Source organism: Eumetopias jubatus, unplaced genomic scaffold, assembly GCF_037043125.1.
Source record: "Eumetopias jubatus isolate StellerSeaLion01/CBP00866 unplaced genomic scaffold, mEumJub1_p1.0 scaffold_6, whole genome shotgun sequence".
NCBI lineage: Eukaryota > Metazoa > Chordata > Mammalia > Carnivora > Otariidae > Eumetopias > Eumetopias jubatus.
The window spans coordinates 327,995-346,284 of NW_028274812.1; the positions used below are offsets into that span (position 1 = coordinate 327,995).

General features: G+C 46.1%; 1 protein-coding gene across 8 annotated transcripts in view; it reads right to left on the bottom strand.

Moving 5' to 3' along the window:
- Positions 1-17,577, bottom strand: part of FAM120B (family with sequence similarity 120 member B) — a 110,793-nt gene extending 93,216 nt beyond the window's left edge. For 7 of the 8 annotated variants that reach the window (XR_015768280.1, XM_088023787.1, XM_088023789.1 and 4 more), the window contains exons 1-2: positions 17,494-17,576; positions 4,855-6,669 (exon numbers count right to left, since the gene is read on the bottom strand). Coding sequence is in view for 6 of the 8 variants with exons in the window: in XM_088023787.1 (XP_087879913.1) it covers positions 4,855-6,648 (1,794 nt within the window). In the remaining 2 variants the exon portion in view is untranslated. Of the gene's footprint in view, positions 1-4,854; positions 6,670-17,493 lie in introns of all 8 variants that reach the window. The other variant, XM_088023792.1, reaches the window with a different exon arrangement.
- Between the last annotated feature and the right edge of the window lie 713 nt (positions 17,578-18,290).

Here is an 18,290-nt window from a genome sequence, read left to right on the forward strand (position 1 = left end):
ATATGGTTTCGCTTATTTGTGGAACATAAGGAACAGCGTGGAGGACATTAGGAGAAGGAAGGGAAAAATGAAGGGGGGAGAAATTGAAGGGGGAGACGAACCAAGAGAGACTGTGGACTCTGAGAAACAAACTGAAAGTTCTAGAGGGGAGGGGGGTGGGGGGATGGGTTAGCCCGGTGATGGGTATTAAAGAGGGCACACTCTGCATGGAGCACTGGGTGTTATACGAAAACAATGAATCGTGGATCACTACATCAAAAACTAATGATGTAATGTATGGTGACTAACATAACATAATAAAGTAAAATTTAAAAAATAAAATAACTTATGCACATAAAAAATAAATAAACCTCAGTTTTCTCATCTGTAAAAAAAAATGTGGTGTTAGGACAACCTGGAATGTCAAAAACTCTGTAAATCGGTGTTCTATTTATATATACTTTTAAGTAGTTCTAGTTATTTTGATTCATTTCTGTAGAATTGAGTCTTACTCTATTTCTCCCTTTCTTCAGATACAAAGTAGGTTTAATAAAAGTGCCAACCTCACAGAACTATCCTGAGGATTAAAGGGGTCAACACAATGGTTAACGAGAGCTCTGCACATGAGGCCTGGCACATAGTGCATGGTCCCCAGTGTCGCCACTGTCACGAGCCTACACGTTATAAAATGTCTATCTCCTTGCTGAAATGTCTTGAAAGCAGGATGGCAGACAAGCTAGCAACTTTAAGGCCAGTAAGGTTAAAAAATATTTTTTAAAGGACTGTTATTTGATACTCTAATGGAAGATCACTGGAAAGTGAACTATTTCTCTATGTGCCCCTTTTGATACTGAATCCATCAGAAACATCATAGTTATGTTTTTTATGATCCTTTTGAGGCAAAATAGCTTCTGACTTATTCTCCTATTCCTTCTTCCATACCTGAGTCTTTTTCATTTCAAGAGAGATGGTATTTTAACAAATCTATCTAGAAAGTTATAATAAATTATATTTGCCCTACCAAGAAATCTTCAATTTTGGCAACTGTACAGAATTTGATGTGTTTTCTGGGTGTATACAGGGTTTTTCGGGTAAGTTCTCTACAATTAGAATTTTAATTCACTAATTGGATCAGAATCATTTAATAAGCACCTTTTACCTCTGCTAACTATAGATCTATATAGCACTCTACACTTGGAAAAACCTTAACATATTCACCTAATCTAAAATTCTAACATAATAATTCAGTTTATCCAACATTATGGAACCAAATAATTTATGCTTAAAATTTAACTGATTTTCCAAAATATTCTGTTATGGAGAAAACATAGATATCTGGCTGTGGTATGTGCCCAGGATAACTGCTGTGCACTAAAGCCTTCTACCTACGGGTTTCTAGGGGACTATGTGGGGTTGAAATACACACACGTTGGAATTGGGGTTACCTATTTGATAGGGATAGAAGACTCCACTGCAAACAAATTTTAAAGGAAAATGTAAGGGGAACCGAAGGCACTTCACGCAACTGTTTTCAAAGGTATCGTGAGGTCCAATCAATGGGAGAGTCAGAGTGTGGACAACACGTGATCTGTCCTTCCACAATGGCCCAACTTCCCCTACAGGCAGGCCTCCCACCGCTCTCCTCCCCTCTTCCCCATCCAAGGCTCTTCCGCTGCCAAACTTCCTGAAGTAGCAGCACTCCCCAGCTCCAGCCTTTGCCTCCAAGGTACTCCTCAAACCCTGGCCATCTGACCTCCACCAGGCCCCTGTGCGACAGTGGCTCTCAGGCCATGAAACCCTCCTAACAGCCACCTAGCCCCAATTCTACTTTACTCCGCAGCACCTGACGGTCCTCGCTATTGCTCCTCTCATTCTTGAAACCTGCCTCCTTGGGTTTCTGCTGGGGTCACCGCTCCTCATTCCCCTCCCTGTCTGACCAGCCCTCTCCCAGGGCATGTTTTCAGAAGGCTCAATCTTCTCCTTGGAGGGTTTCCATTACCACGTCCAGTCGGATGACTTCCAGATGTCTGTCTCCTGCCGAGTAATGGACTTGAGGCCTGTTTTCTAAGCATCAGATGGTCTTCCCTAGCTATCCTCTGTGTCAAACCTTTCCTCGCCCATCCTTAAGTCATGGCAACACCCATCCCAGAGCACAGGAGGACCCCTACCTCTACAGCAAGACTTACTTTTCAATGTTTCTTCCTCCCCTTTGCCATTGTCTTAATTCTAGCTCTTTTGTCTTCCACCTTGGTTTCTGCAACAGCCACATTAGTCCATTCTCTGCAGTATAACCAATGTTTCAAAAAACAAATACCTGATCACATCACACCACACTTAAAGATATCTAATACCTTCACAATGTGTATAAAAACTAAGTCCTAAATTCTTTCATGATACACATGCTGCCCTTTGTGGTGTCACCCAATCTGTCAGAACTCTCTGCAGGAAATTGGGTGAGATGACCAGGGTGTCCAGTAAAAGAGCAAAGGCCAAGATTGGGTCCTATTGGTGTGGCGAATGCAAGTCAAGGTTTGTGAAGAGCCCAAGCCCAGAGAGGACATCTGCAAGGCCATACACCAATGGGAAATGGGTGTGAGTTGGGAACCAGTGGGGCCAGGTCAAAACAGAAAAAGCAGAGGGCCCAGAGTGGTACTGTGCATGCTGGTGGGTGATGCTGCCTCATGCTCGACTGGAGTCCTGGGCCAGCTGAAAAGCAGGCCCTGCCCTCCTCTAGGCAGTGAGGCACCCTGCATGCTCTCCTTTTGCTCTGCTCTTCCTCCGCCTGTGTGTCTTTCCCTGTCCTGTCCTTCAGGCAAACTGCTGGAGTGGCTCCAAGGTCTACATCATGTGCCACCTTGGAAGCCAGGCATAAGTCTAGGAGCAGGGTGGCTTCCTGATAAATTCCTCCATGCTCATGATTCGAGGCTACCGACCATGACTGTCTCACCCCTCCACGTGCCATCAGGGAACGCAGATGCCATCTCATAAAGGGTCAAACTTGCAGAGGCCTGGGTTCAAACCCGGGCTCTGCCAAGTACTAGCTGTGTGATTGCAGACCATGTCATTTAGCCTTTTCACACCCATGTCCTCATGTGGTGACAGAGGCAAGCACATCTAGGATCAGAACTGTGTGATGATTAAGGGAAATAAGGTGAAGAATACCCTCTGGTCACCAGTGGAGAATCATCTCTGCATGGTCTATATTAAACTAGCATTCCTACATCCAACCTCATAATAAAACCAAATAAATTTAAGCCAAGTTAGATGTAGCTCTTCTCTGTTCATCTTCCTGACTTTGAGTCTGTTCAGGTGATGTCTAGTCCTCTGCTGAGACCTGGCCGCCCCTGCCCCGTCCTTCTTTCCGACTGTCTGACCACACTTCCACCTGGAGCTCTGATTCTGCCCTTCCTCCAATTTTTAACCCACATTCATTTCATTCTATGAAGCACTTAAGGATACTTCCAGGTAGGATAATTTTAACCCCTTAATATTTTTTCACCTGTAACTCTCTTAATGTATGTACCACATCCTCCTTAGGACTGTAATTTTTTATGTTAGTAAATTAGCTTCTCTGCTACAATGTATGTAATAGAGAAAGAGGGGAGAAACTTTTCAAGACAGGACCACCCATGTAGTTGTACAGGAAGGAGGGAAGATGTCACTAAAGGAGAGGCCCTAAAGATACAAGAGAAAGGGAATACTGCCTTCAAGACTTCGTGAGCAGCTACTGTGAGACGCAGTGGGACAGGCAAAAGGGGCTGAGCAGTGAGAAAAACAAACAAGATCCTGCCCTCACAGCACTGTCACAAGCACGAAATCCCAGGGAGGTGTGCACCACAGCAGGTGCCACACAGTGGATGGCCAGGGGCCATCTCTGAGTGGGTGACCACCCAGCTTTACAGAAAAGACTAGCACAGGGGCAGGGGAGGTTTCCAGGAGGGCCATGATAGACTAGGGACTGGCCAGCTGGAGAGGTGGTGAGGTGCTGGCAGGCTGTAGTCTACTCAGGGTTACTGTTTCTACTCTTTGAAGAGTTATGAACGCAAATAAAGGGCTTTATTTCTGCATGCAGCATGATAAGTGGATTGGAAGGGGCACAAGTCTATACAGAAGAATTGTTTAAGAGTTACTGGGTAACCCAGAAAAGCGGCAGCTCACACTAGGGCGGGAGACTAACTGGACAGGTACAAGTAACAAGACGGGGGGAGAATAGTTATGAAAAACAGGAGAGAGCATTCCCAGGTTTGTACCTTGTGTAGTTGGATGGAAGATGGGGACCCTGTTAGGGACAACAGAAGGCCCGTGGGTAAGAGGTAACGCGTGTAACCCACCTAGCACAGAACCTCACACATAACAGGTGGTTCATAAACAGCCCTCCATAAAAACCCTCAAGGACTCTCTGTCACTTTCAGAATTAAGTCCCAACTCCTGGTGGGGCATCTAATAATCTTCACAATCTGGCTACACTCCACGTTTTCCAACCTCTCTCCCTGTTATCTCCCCTCAGACCCCGTACTCCAGCCTACTGTTCTACCTCGTGCCCCAAGGCAACAGATATTTGTCTATTTGTTATAAATTTCAGCTCCCATGAAGGTCTGGCTCTACTTCTACCTCTTCAGGAACGTCTCTCTATATTTAACCCACAGTGATCACTCTCCTTCAAATTCCAAGAGCTCTCTTTTACGACAGGCATGCACCCATATCGAGCATACTTTACAATGTGAGCTTCCAATGCGTATGTCATACTTCCCAACTACACTGCTAGGGCCCTGTTGTGTGTCCCCCACAGTGCCTGAACTACAAGAAGAAGTCAATAATTGACTGATACATTTTCCCAATCATGACACCCAGATTTGGCTCGGCACATCTACGTACCTTTAAGATTTCGGGGTCTGAAACCATGGTTACTTGTTTGACTTCAGGCTCCATATTCATGAGGTCTTGTTGTTTAACTGCAGGGTCTGTACACATGGGTGCTTCTAGCTCAAATTCAGGATCTGCCCCTAGAGGTAACTTCTGCTTGATTTCAGTGTGTGTACACATGGGAACTTCTTGCTTAGATTTAGAGTGAACTCCTTGCTTGGATTCAGGATCTATACACACGGGAACTCCTTGCTTGGATTCAGGGTCTGTACACACGGGAACTCCTTGCTTGGATTCAGGATCTATACACATGGGAACTCCTTGCTTGGATTCAGGATCTGTACACATGGGAACTCCTTGCTTGGATTCAGGGTCTGTACACATGGGAACTCCTTGCTTGGATTCAGGGTCTGTACACATGGGAACTCCTTGCTTGGATTCAGGGTCTGTACACATGGGAACTCCTTGCTTGGATTCAGGGTCTGTACACATGGGAACTCCTTGCTTGGATTCCTGATCTATACAAATGGGAACTCCTTGCTTGGATTCAGGGTCTGTACACACGGGAACTCCTTGCTTGGATTCAGGGTCCGTACATACGAGAACTCCTTGCTTGCATTCAGGATCCGTACACACGGGAACTCCTTGCTTGGATTCAGGGTCTGTACACATGAGAACTCCTTGCTTGGATTCAGGGTCTGTACACACGGGAACTCCTTGCTTGGATTCAGGGTCTGTACACATGGGAACTCCTTGCTTGGATTCAGGGTCTGTACACATGGGAACTTCTTGCTCAGATTCAGGGTCTGAATTCATGGATACCACCTGCTTGTCCAAAGTTATTAAACCCTTGGGTTTTTGGAAAAACCACGGAGATATCTGTCCTGGCAAAAGATATGATGCCACACCCTTATAAAAAAGAGCTTTGTTTGGTCCCAAAGGTAACATCTCTTCTAGCTTTTTCTCACCCTGATGTAAGCGAAGAACTTTAGATATATGGTCTGCTACAGCTAAGATAATATTACCCTTTTTGTCAAAGTTCTCCTTTACAGAGGTATAGGAAGATAAGCATTTGTACCGAAAGCTTTCAAACATGCCCTCTGGGATTATGTCATTGCCAAGCAGGCAGGCCAGAAGAGGAAGGTCTGCCAGGCTGATACCCAGACTCTCACAGAGCTTCTCTCTACAGAGCATGACAGTATTGAGACTCTCCAGGCAGAGATCGCCAATTGAAAAGTAGGGACAAGTATCATAAATTAAGTAGTCAGTGTCTTCTCCAAGAACCCCCAGACAGTTATTCTGGAGGCCGTAAGATGCCACCTCATAGTCGGCCTCCTGTAAGGAACACAGGGTTTCCTGACCCAGAGTCTTCAAAGCGAATCGTGTAAAGATGGCCAGCCCCGATGGGATGAAGAACATGTTCCTGCCTGGCTGCTCCTTGTGTGACTTGATATAATGGAAAATCCTGGAGATCTCCCTGTTGTTCTTGAGTCTTCGTTTCACCCATTCATCTCTCTTAGCCTGCTCCACCATGCCATCAAAGAAGAATACCAACTTGATGCCAACAGCTGTAAAAGTCTTAACAAAATCCCGCAAAGCAGAAAAGTACTCCCGCCACTGGCCGCCGCAGATCCAAGATTCAGGAGTATACCAGTATCTGAGACAACACATGGCATCAACCACAATGGTAGGGGTACCTCCAGGGTGCTTGTTTCGGTGGCGTTCTGCCAGTTCTTTGAAATTCACTACTGTACATATATGTGGGCAGGTACTGCCCACAAACCCCTGCAAACCTCTCACACCCATAACTGAACTCCTGGAAAGGATCTGGAAAGGAAAATAAATTAGTAATTATGGCATTACCACTGGATATACACCTTTTAAAGCAAACACAGACAATATTTAATATTCACTCTCTAGTTGCAAAACACTCTAGTCACTAATAAGATATGGAACATGACATACTGGTTAGGAGCCCAAAGAGCTTTCACTGAAGACAAAGAGGCACTTTACCCAAGCACGAGTCACCAAGCCCACCTTCACGAGGGCCACACAGTGTAGCAACCTGCTAAGATTCGTATGAAGACTCTTATTCAAGGGATTTCTCAACCAAATTAAAAAACAGGACAACAGTTTTCAAAAAAGTATTATTTCCCATCTAGGAACTCAGAAGTTAATTTTGAAAACCTAAAACATATATAGGTACATACAATATCCATGTTTCTCAGAATAATTTTGCTGAGTGAAAAAAGGTAGACCAAACAGGCATACACACAATAGGACCCATTTGTATGAAATTCTAATTCACTGAGAGTGGGGCTGATCGGTAGAACCAGAGAGCAGGCAGCGGTGGTCTGGTGTGAGGCGGGCAGGAGGGGTTTATACATGGAAACTTTCGGGGTGATGGGTATCTTCACTACTTCAACTGCGGTAATGGTTGGACAGGTGAAGACATGCTAACCCTTGTCAAACTATACACTGTAAAAAAGTACAGTTTACTATCTATCAAGTGTACCTGAATAAAGGTATCAAAAAGAAAAATACGTAAAGATTCACAACGCCCAATTTCTGTAACATCTGAGTTGGTGACTGACTGACTTTGAATGGAAAACTGCCCACTCTGCAATGCAGAAACATGGTAGTTCAAAGAGTTAGAACTCAAAATCTGAAAGAAAAAAAAAAAAACTAAGCAGAGTACTTTAGATGTCATTGGTCAGAAAAAATTCCATGATGACGTCTTTGATCTTAATGGCCTATGGTTTTCACTTTGGTTTTAAGACTCATCAGGGCTTCATGTCCATTGATAAAAAAACAAAAAGTCCTTATTACACAGACAGCTCTAGGAGAACAAACGAAGCCTCTCCAGGCTTGGGGCTAAGGGAGGCAGCCATCAGCTGCTGACACACATCCGTGAATGAGGACTCTGGCCTCACGGTATGTGCGCTTCTCACCAGACAGCACTGGGCACTCAAGACACAACATCTCCAGGCTTTAAAACAACTCTGACAGGCAAAAAGCTGTAAGCTCCATTTCACAAATGAACAAACTGTAAATAATTTACTACGTTGAGAAAAGGTACCCTTACAGAGGACTATCTTTTAAGAACTTACTGCCTATTAATGGACACTGGCCCCTTAAAAAAATTTGAAGTTATCTACTTAAAAGCCATTAATATTGAAAATACATAAACATGGAGTGGACATAAATTTCACACATTTATGTTGAACTTTAGAGAAATCTTGCTTGTTATTAAATACAATGGAATACACAAATCCATAGACCCCAAACCACTGTAGAGCTATCACTAGCAAAGGATTTACCTTGGGAACATTACCAAGGTATGAGTTTTTGAAGCAGAAACTGGACTTCATAACATGATTATTTCAACTCTAAGGTAGTTCTACAGTTTGGGCCCCCGGGTATGGATCCTACGTTTACTAAGGTGACGTTGTATTTCTGAAGCCAGTTTTCCTCATGAGATTCCAACATAGCAGTTTGGCACAAGTTTGGAGAGAGAATGGAAGAGCACAAAGAAGGGCGGGTCGAAGTGGATTAAAAAAACAATGCTTAGACTTCACAAACTCTATCTAGGCCATTATTCTATGCCTAGCTTTGAAAAAAGCAGGCTTGCAGGGTGTACTGATGATGAACAGACCAAAGGCAAATATTCCTGATTCGGACTCTTTCTCTATGGTGAGATGAGACTCCACTGCTTTCCCAGGTTCCCCAGTGGGTGCCAAGCATCTGACAGAGCTCACCATCAGCGCCTGGGGATATCCGCCCACCAAGCCCACCAGTGGCCAGTGGGACACCTCCTCGCTAGTCCCTGGCTGGCTACAGACACACGTGAAGATAAAGCTGAAGCAAAATAGGACCTGCCTTCAGTCCCAGCTCCCACACAGACGTGGGTTCCCATTTGTGCAGCAGCTCTGCCACATTTGGGTTGGCTGCCTTCCCTCACCAATAAAAAGGGATTTTTGTTTCAAGCATTTTTCTACTAAAACTGCAAGTGACAACACTGAGTTGCTCAAAACACTCTCCTCTTTATTTTGGGAGAAGTCAAGCTCAGCCTCTGCTTTGATTTTATTCAAATGTTTTTCTCCTTTCCCACCCAGCAGTGAAAAGCACACTATTATAATTAAACATGTACTGGTTTTTCCTCTTTCACACTGCCAATTTCTCACATTTTGAATCACAAATTACTTCAGGAATGCTACGTTACAATGTGCTCTTCTATGGCATTTACAAAAACAAATTTGGATGAGCGAAGACCTGGGAACTTGTGACACTGGATGATGCCTTCCGGTACTGCGGCACTTCGAGGCGTCCAGTGCTCCCGCCACCCACCCCTCAATGCACTCAGTGTGTTGTACAACGAAATGCCTAGAAAAGTAAGTTCTGTGGGTTTTACCTTTCCTGAACAATTTTAAGGTTTTTTTAATATTGCTAAGAGCATATACAGTTAACCCTTGAACAACATGGGTTTGAACTGCATGGGTCCACTTACACGTGGATTTTTTTCAATAAATATAGTACAGTACTGTAAATGCATTATCTCCTTCTTGTGATTTTAATAACATTTTCTTTTCTCCTGCCAATTTTATTGTAAGAATACAGTATATAATACATGTAACACACAAACTGTGTCAATCGACTGTTATCAACAAGGCTTCTCATCAACAGCAGGCTATTAGTTGTTAAGTTTTGAGGGGTCACAAGTTATTTGTGGATTTTTTGCTGTGTGAAGGGGTCGGTGCCCCTAACTTCCACATTGCTGAAGAGTCAACCCCACTGAGGTTTTTCATTCTTTAAAGGTAGTTTTAAAGATCATGGCAAATACGTATGTACACATGTACATATACACACAATTTTCATTAGTTAGATAATTATTGTTTAGAAAGAAAACAGATGTCTCATTAGGGAGGAGTCTTACTGCCCAAAATGGAATCTGGGAATCACTTCCATTAATGTGGGCCTCCTCAGGGCAAATGACATCACTCTGCCATAGCCCCAATACCCAGCACTGTGTCCAGCATGGCAGGGGCCCAGTAAGTACTTGTGAATGAATGAATAAGTGAAGGCACTGAAGGGCAGGTATATAAAGAGAAATCAGGAATCAACAAGTTTACAGACTCCAACCGCAGGCAAAGAAAGAGTAGGAATCAAGTAGCTGACAGACTGGTTTGGGAAACAAAGCATTCAGTGCAGGAAAGTCTATGGAGGAGGAGCCAGCAGGCACACAAGCACACAGCTGGAAGGGGCCGCACTCCTAGGAAAAGCTCCCTTCTATACAGCTGGACCAATCCCAAGATCCTGGGTTACCAGAAAAGGGGGAAAGAGAAGTCCAAAAGCTCCCTTATTCACAACCTTTCAACTGACGAACACTTAGAGAGAGGAAGAGTGCTGTGCCTCAGCAGACAGATCAACCTGTCTGCCACGGACAGAAGGAGCCAAAGTACCTCTGGACACAGGGACAAATGGACTCATGGACAGCCCACAGATGGAAGGGGGGTGCAGAGGGCAGTGTTTGCAAGACAACCGGTAGCAACAGCAGTGACCACCCTAAAGCACACCCAGCATACGACAGTGTTAAAACATAATTTTCAAAAGCTAAAACACAACCCATGCACACATAAATTAACGAGGGAGCCACCGAGATGGGGAGGTAGTTCCGAGGGCTTGGAAAAGCTGTAGTTGACTGAAATAAGCTATTTTCAGTTGGAGACGAATCAGGTTGAAGTCCTACAAAGGAATGAAATCAAAACCTTTGGGTTTATTTTTATCAGACAGAAATAATTTGCATCTCTACAAGACAAAAAAATCTACAAATTAGCATGTAACATCAGGGTCTGGGCTCTCATCAAGAGTAACCAGCAAAGTCAGAGAGCTACATTTGGTCGGAAGACAGAACAGCCGTGGGTGACTCTGTTGAACAATGGCCCATGTGACAGTGACAACATAAAAACATGCAGTCCTTTTCCCTGGCTTCATTTACAAGTCTTATTAAATAATGTTTCTTCCACTGGTAACATGCTGGCTGGACCTGGGCCCTTAGGGAGGGCCTCCTGTGGCTTGATGGTGGAGCATCTGAGGCCTGCTCTTCTTCCCTGCCTCCCCACTAACTCCCCTACAAACAGAACCGTACGGGACCCCTTCACACAGCAAGGCAAGACAAGGGACTAAAAACTCCCAAGAAATGAATGCTTACCCCACACCAGCATATGGGAACATGTTAGCTCAGAGTGTTTCCTGAGTATTTATGAATGCAGAGACCCGGTGAATGAGTAAGCTAAGAGTGGCTGCCACCTGCGTTGGTCTCCATATGCCTCAGAGGACCACCACCCAGGGCTCATTAAACTACTGACAAGACGCTCTCCTGGACCAGATTTCAATCAGGGTCCTCTGGGCCCTCCTCTCAACTAGGCCTCAACCTTGAGCTTCCATGTACATTCTGGCTGAATCCAGTTTCAGCACGAGTCCTGCTGAGTTTGTCTGGAGAAAACCCCTACCCTTGATAAGATGGTCACCCTCAAGATCTGATCAAAGGCTTCATCCCCTTGGTTCTCATGGACCCCCTCCCTCTGCTGGCAGGCTACAAATCCCCAGGTGTCAAAGCTGAGCCCCAGTTCTCTCCCCTCATGCAACAGTCTTAAGTTTACTGTTACTGTTTTAGCAAGCGTCAGTATATTTCTTCTTCAACACTGCATCTCTAAGAAGCTTATTCAAATGAGAAATGGAAAGCCTATAGCTATTATGATGTACATTGTGTGTCTAGGTATAGATGTCCAGACTCAGGATGTTCTGGAGGACCCTCTGGAACACAGTCAGGCCATGGCCACTGATGCCAAGATTCAGAAAACTGGTGCATGGCTGATGTAGACACTCCGTACTTGGTAGGATGACCCCTCTTAGCTGTGTCCTAGGAAGAAGTGACAGAAACTAGGCAGTACAGTACAGTTGATATACGGAAAGGCTCTAGTGAGTTCAAATTCTAACCTCCACCTAATAGCAGTAAAATTTTGAGCAAGTTACTTTATTCTATAAGCTTCATTTTTCATATCTCTAGAGAGGTTTATAAGACCTACTTCATAAACTGTGATGCAATTTCATTTATATTACAAATTTATTCATAAAACATGCCATCAGTTGCCTGAAGTTTAGTAAAATCAGCCCAGCACCAGTCAAAATTCTTAAATTACTTCAAAATTTAAAAAAGCCATACAAGTTTTTATGAGGTTTTACTGTATTTATGATTTTTCAAGCTAGTTTACTTTAGTATCAGGAATGTATTTATTTATAAAAATTTGTCTCTAAAAGTAGCCATGCTCTTTGGAGAAAATTCAGAGACAGCACAAAGGAAAAAAAAGAAACTACTTACAATCTCATCTTCCAAAGATAACGACAATTTCAGAGTACATATTTCTAATTTTTATTATTCGTTTTTAAAAACTGGGATACTCTTGTCCTTTCTGTAATCTACTTTTGTGTCTTAATTTACCATGAATATATTCCCAAATCACTGTATTAACCTTCTCCTGCAGTGTTATTTTTAATGGATACACAGTGCCGTAAGTGTGTATCACATCTCTGTATATAAATCTTTGAGTACGTCCTGAGCATTTCCTTGGGACAAATCTTAGATATGAAACTGCTGAGTCAAAGTAAGAGCACATGGTGGTCCTTTCTTCTTCAACAGGATGTCATTTGTAGCTGCCGTTCATTAATACTCGGTTCTCCTCAACAATACCAGGTGATCTTGTTTAAACATGAATCTGGTTTACTCCTTTAGCAAGTACCTTTAGGTCATTCACAAGAGCAGACACTAGCAATGACCAAGACACAGGGCCCTGCACTCACACTCCAGCAGGAAAACATTCAACCCACAATAGTCACTGGGGCAGAGCTGCAGCTGGGGGAGAGGGATGGCAGGGGGGATGCTCAGCAGGGAGACCCAGCCCAGACCCAGGGTCCACGATGGCTGTCCTGAGTAAGGGCAGTGGAAGTGAGCCTGACAAAAGGCAGGGGGCACAGGTGCAGCCAGAGCGAGATGATGAGTTGGCAGGCAGATGGGAGGCACAAGAGTCACAAGGAATGAGGATTTTTAAAGCCTGTAAGATATCTTTTTTATCAGTAAATGGATGTTTCTAAGGTGCTTACCATACACTTGTTCTACTAAGTAGTTTAACCTGCAACTTTATTTATATTATAAAAGTGTATTTTATTATAAATGCTTGAGGACAAGCACAGGGAAAAAAAAAAACCCACCAACTCTCAGTATGGCTAGAACCCCGATTTAAGGGAAGAGCGAGGAGATGGGGATGCACCAGGGCCAGACAGTGAAGGGGCCTGCCACCCACTTGTATCTGGACTTCACCCCAGGGGAAAGGAGATACTGGTCAAGGCTCTAAAGCACATACATCTTAGAAACACTGCCCTGACTCTGTGGAGAGAGGGTGGAGAGGCGAGACTGGAGATGAATGAGGGGCTCTGGTTGGCACTGCTTGTTCTGCTGCCCAACATCCAAACCTCTGTTTTGGAAGAATCCTAAGGGATGCAGAGTCCTCATTCCTATTGCAAAGACAAAGGAGGTAGAGAACCTCTTCTGGCTCCCACACACCTACCAAAGACAAGAGTTCTAAATTCCCGTATTTGCTCAGTAAATTGCTCCAGGCCCTGTGCTAACAGCTACGGACACAGCAATAAACCAAAGTCCCTGACTAAGAAATGAGCCCTGAGAATGGGAGTGAAAGGCACAGGGTCTGTCAGAAAAGGAAGTCTGGCAGTGTGTCCGTGTGTCAAAATGCGAGATATTGTACACTTACTCTACAAGGCGCACAGCAGCCATCTCTAGTCCCACTGGGCCAGGATCAGTTTGTTCAGACTCATGAAAGACATGCCATGCTGCACCAGCAAAGAAGGCCAAAGAGCTGGTGCTGGGCAGCAGCCAGCAGGGTGTGCTACGTTAGAACACCGGCCTGAGGTCATACACACTAACAATGACGCCCAGATCTGAACCCACTTGCCTCCAAAGCCCGTGTACCTTTCACTAGGCTCCACCCCCACCTAACTGCCCCATCTGAGCAGTCTGGTTGCTGCTGCCTCCAGTGCTAGAAAGACCACTCACTGCACAACTGTCCGGTGGGTGTCCTTAGTCCAGAGAGCTCTTCTTCCCGAAGGTTCTCCCAGTCGGAAGGGTACTCACAGAATCATCAGGATCGAAGGGGCAATCCAGAACACTGGGCCTTTCCCTAACTCTCCAAAGCTCTACAAAACCCCTTAAAGGACAATGACACATAATGTGAAAACCAGTGTCACTCACTGAACATGGATAAAGATGCATGTAGGCCTGTAAAATTTATGCTTCGTTTATCCAGAATTCAAGGATAAGAATCCACTGTAAATTCATGAGTTAAGGCTAAAACAATTTATTCATAAGAAACTTCTTCAGGCTCTTATTTATTACCTATGGACTCTTTTCTATTCCACTCTAACAAGGAGCTCCTACATCCACAGTAGAGAAAAATATAGAAAGGGCATCTGAGGCAGGCACATGGACACCAACAGCAGTAGGAACTGTTGAGAGCCGACCAGGAGAAAGCAAAAGAACAGGAAAACTAAGATAACCTGACAGACACAAAAACTCCAAACAAATAACAGGGCAACAGCTGTCCGTGCCTCAACAAGTCCCACCCTGTTTACATCACAACATAACAAATTATGTTTAAAATGTTTACTTGAGGTCATTAAAGAAAGTTTATGCTACATCCCGCACATTCTATTAAGAAAGCAGGGAAATAATATATTTTAGAAAGACTGCCATCCTAGATGGGGGATTTTGGTGCTTAATGGGCAAAAACCCAAAACTCATCTATCCCGAAAACTCCGCTGTTTCAAAGAGACTTTTCTCTTATCCTGGTTGGCAGTGGTTTTGTTGTAAGTGACTTCAGAGTAACTTACTACCCTCTGGGCTAAAGCACGAACAGGAACAGCATACTGCTGCACACTCTCTTGGAACTTCCCGTGCATGTGGGACTCTGCAGCTAGACAGGCGTGCTGAAGGATGGATAAAATAATTTAGTCTACACTACAGTAAACATTCTATAATAAAAGCAATGGATTCCCACTTATTGAGTAATATTTGTTTATAATGAAAAGGGTGCTCAGGAGCTCGTTTTTTTGGTTGGCAATGGCTCTGATTTACTTTGTGACTGAAGACAAATCATTTAATCTCCTTATAGATCACTGATTCCCTTTTTGGTAAAACTTAAATGATGATCTGCCTCTCAGTTTGGTAGATTTTAAACTACTACTACAAAATCCTTTAAAAATATCTTACTTTACATAAATAACTTAAACCTTAAATAACATGTTTTTAGTCTCTGAAAATTTTTCCAACAGAACACCTTACAAAGAAACAGATATCTGAAAGCAAATTAAAATAAATTTATACCTGTTATAAAGCTTTATAAAAATAACTGATGGCATTAGGGTTGCCTCATTTTCAAACTAATAAAAGAAAGCATGCAATGAATTCCTCTGATTTTCTAGTGTATAGCTCTAGCTTCTATGGCGATTAAGAGCTGCTTTTATGACCTCAATTAAGTGGTCTTTTCCCTCTTACCATTAACCTTTTCTTGAAAGAGGTAGGAACCCAGCAGTGAAATAAATCAATACATACATTGTTGCAAAGGTTCTGCCAAATGCACTGAGATGTCAATCTGTGGCATCTCCCTCCCTGAGGGCAAACTAAAGCCAGGTTACAGCAGAAATTTGGTCAGCTCCACTCGTTCCTATTTTTCCCTCCAAGCCTCAATAATGAACACACACATGAAGGGGTAGGTCTGAAGGACAAGAGTGCAAATACAAAGACAGCAGGATGAGATAAATGGCCAGTTTCATAGGGATTCAAGTTGTGTAAGGCCTCAAATCTACACATTTGAGATCCTTCTTTTTAAAAATACAAATTATAAACAGAAGACCTCTGAGGTCTTTCCCAGTGCCTTGGAAGGGGTTCATGAGAGGGAAGGACCCTGACGCCCGATCTTCATTAGCTTTACAGTAAATCTACCCCATAAATGACACCCAGATTAAGGTTCAGGGATGGGGCAGAACCTCAGAATATGAAAACCTACAAGTGCCCTCAGATGTCACCGACTGCTGTCTTGTCCCTTTACAGATGAGAACAGAGCTGGCCAGAAGTGATTAGAGATCTCCGTTTGTCTGCAAGATTAGGTAGCTGAAAATGACACGAAGTGAGAAGATGGTCAAGAAATAGTACGTAGAGAGGTGAGCAGGGAGAGGCCTGGCCCAGCGAAGGTCTTGTCGGTGCTCTCCACGAACACTACTAGTAAGAGCACAAGTGGCATTCAGAGACGACAGGAACAAGGTTGGGGAAAACCACTATGGCAGAGCTTAGGGATGGCAAGAGATGGGGCGGTGAGGAAACCAGAACACAGGGAGTGGGTGCAGGCTGTGCTGCTGCAGAGGGGGGAGCCCCTAGCAGCCAGGTCTACGCATGCACGGGTCAAAGAGCGTGTAAGACGTGAGGCCCCGTGAGAAAACTGTGGAATACTGCTGCAGACCAAACAACACACGTGATACGTGATCGGTCAGGAACCTGATGCTGCAGACTTGTTCCCCAAGCTTTTTTCACTCTCTGAATCATTTCCTCAAATGCTCAAGCCAAAAATCTGTAAGTCATCAGAAACACCAACATCTCCTGTCTTTCCCAGTTCTCTCCACTACTATATTCGGGTTTCCAGTTCTAAAACTTCTTTCCTGCAGGACTGCAAAAGCCCTCTGCTCATGACCTACAGACAGACTGACCCCACACCGTCATCCTACACCTGCCAGGCGCTCTTCACGGTAAGATCCAATCACCTCCTGGCCCCAAATTCTGTACAGCTTCCTGCCCTTTCCCATCTCTAAGCAATGTGTCTTTTCTCCACTTCCTCAGACGGTCTCAAACATGGTTTCCTCTGCAGGAATGAACGGCCTCTTGCCCTTCCTTCACCTCCCAACTCCTGCTTCTCTAAAAGTCTGCTCAAATCCCCCCTCCTGCCCAGAAACTTCCCGGACCCTCCCTGACCTCTCCGCTCCCCCTCCACTGGTCTAAGGTCCCTGCCGCCAGCGAACCCCGTCTTCTCCTTTCCGCAAGGACCCTGGAGCCCCAGTTCAGGACAGCCCAGGGATGGCTGGGGGGAAAGGCACACAAGTTTTGAGCCGCGAGTGCTGAGGTGAGAGGACGCCTCTTTGGGGACGATCACACCAGCTGTGTGGCCGGGCAGCCGAGAAGAGTGGCCCCGGAACTGGCACCATCTCGGGAGGGGAGGGGAGGGGAGGGGAGGGGAGGGTCAAGATGACGCCAAAGAGGAGGAAGCGAGGCGCAGAGCTGTGGGGGCCCGGCGGCCAGGGAGTGAGGTGACAGGGACGGAGGGCCAGGAGGGGAAAGGCGGTGGGCGGCGAGTGTCCCAGGTGCCCGGAGCGGGGCGGCGGGGCTGCGGGCGGGCAGGGCCGCGGACGGCTCGGACCCGGGCCCAGGGACCCGCGACGGCGCAGACCCGCGAGCGCAGCGAGCCGAGCCGAGCCGAGCCGAGCCCGGCAAGCCGAGAGGGGCCCCAGACGGCGCTGGTCCCCCAGGCCCGGCCCTACCTAGAGATGCGCCAGCACAGCCAGAGACGCGCCCGCACCGCCCTCGGCCCAGCCGCAGCCGTCTGCGCACTTCCGCTTCCGCTCCGAACGCTTCCGCTCGCGGGACCGCCCCGCGCGGGGGGCGGGGCCTGCGTGGTCGGGCCCCGAGGCGCCGGGGAAGCGAGCTGCGCAGGCGCCGCGCCCGTTGCCTCGGAAATCGCGCGGTGCTTGCGAGGTCGGCGTCGCGTGGTCCCCGGGCCTCTGGTGGGCGTCGGCAGGGCGCAGCCTCCTTGCCCTCCTTGCCCTCCTTCCCGGGGGTGCTGCGCTGGCGGCTGGAGGGTGGCTTGCGGGCGGCTGGCCCGGGCTTTGTTCGCCTGCGGGCGTGTGGGGGCCGACGGTGACCCGGAGCCCCCGGAGCCAGTTCTTCGGAGGCCCAGGGGAGCGCCGCGGCCGGCTCGGGAGAGGGTCAGGCTCGCCTGGAGCGCGGCTGTCCCGGACGGCTGTGGGCCGTTCCCGCGCTGTCCGAAAGCAGAGCGCTCTGCGGAACCCTCCGAAGTCCGAACGGCGCAAAGCGAAGCCCTGCCTTCGTGCGGTCATGGCTTTTTTCATGTAAACGAAAATCCTCCTCGGATTTCTTGCGGTTAGCTTTCCTAAAATGGAAGTGGGGTAGCAACCGTTACCATCTCTGAATGTGCCCATTTCCATGGGAGGCATGCGGAGAGGTGGTGGGGATACGGAATGGGGTGTGTGACCCTGGGCAAGTTTCTTAATGTACCCTCCGCTTCCTCACCTGGAAGTTGGGACAATAACGGGACTTC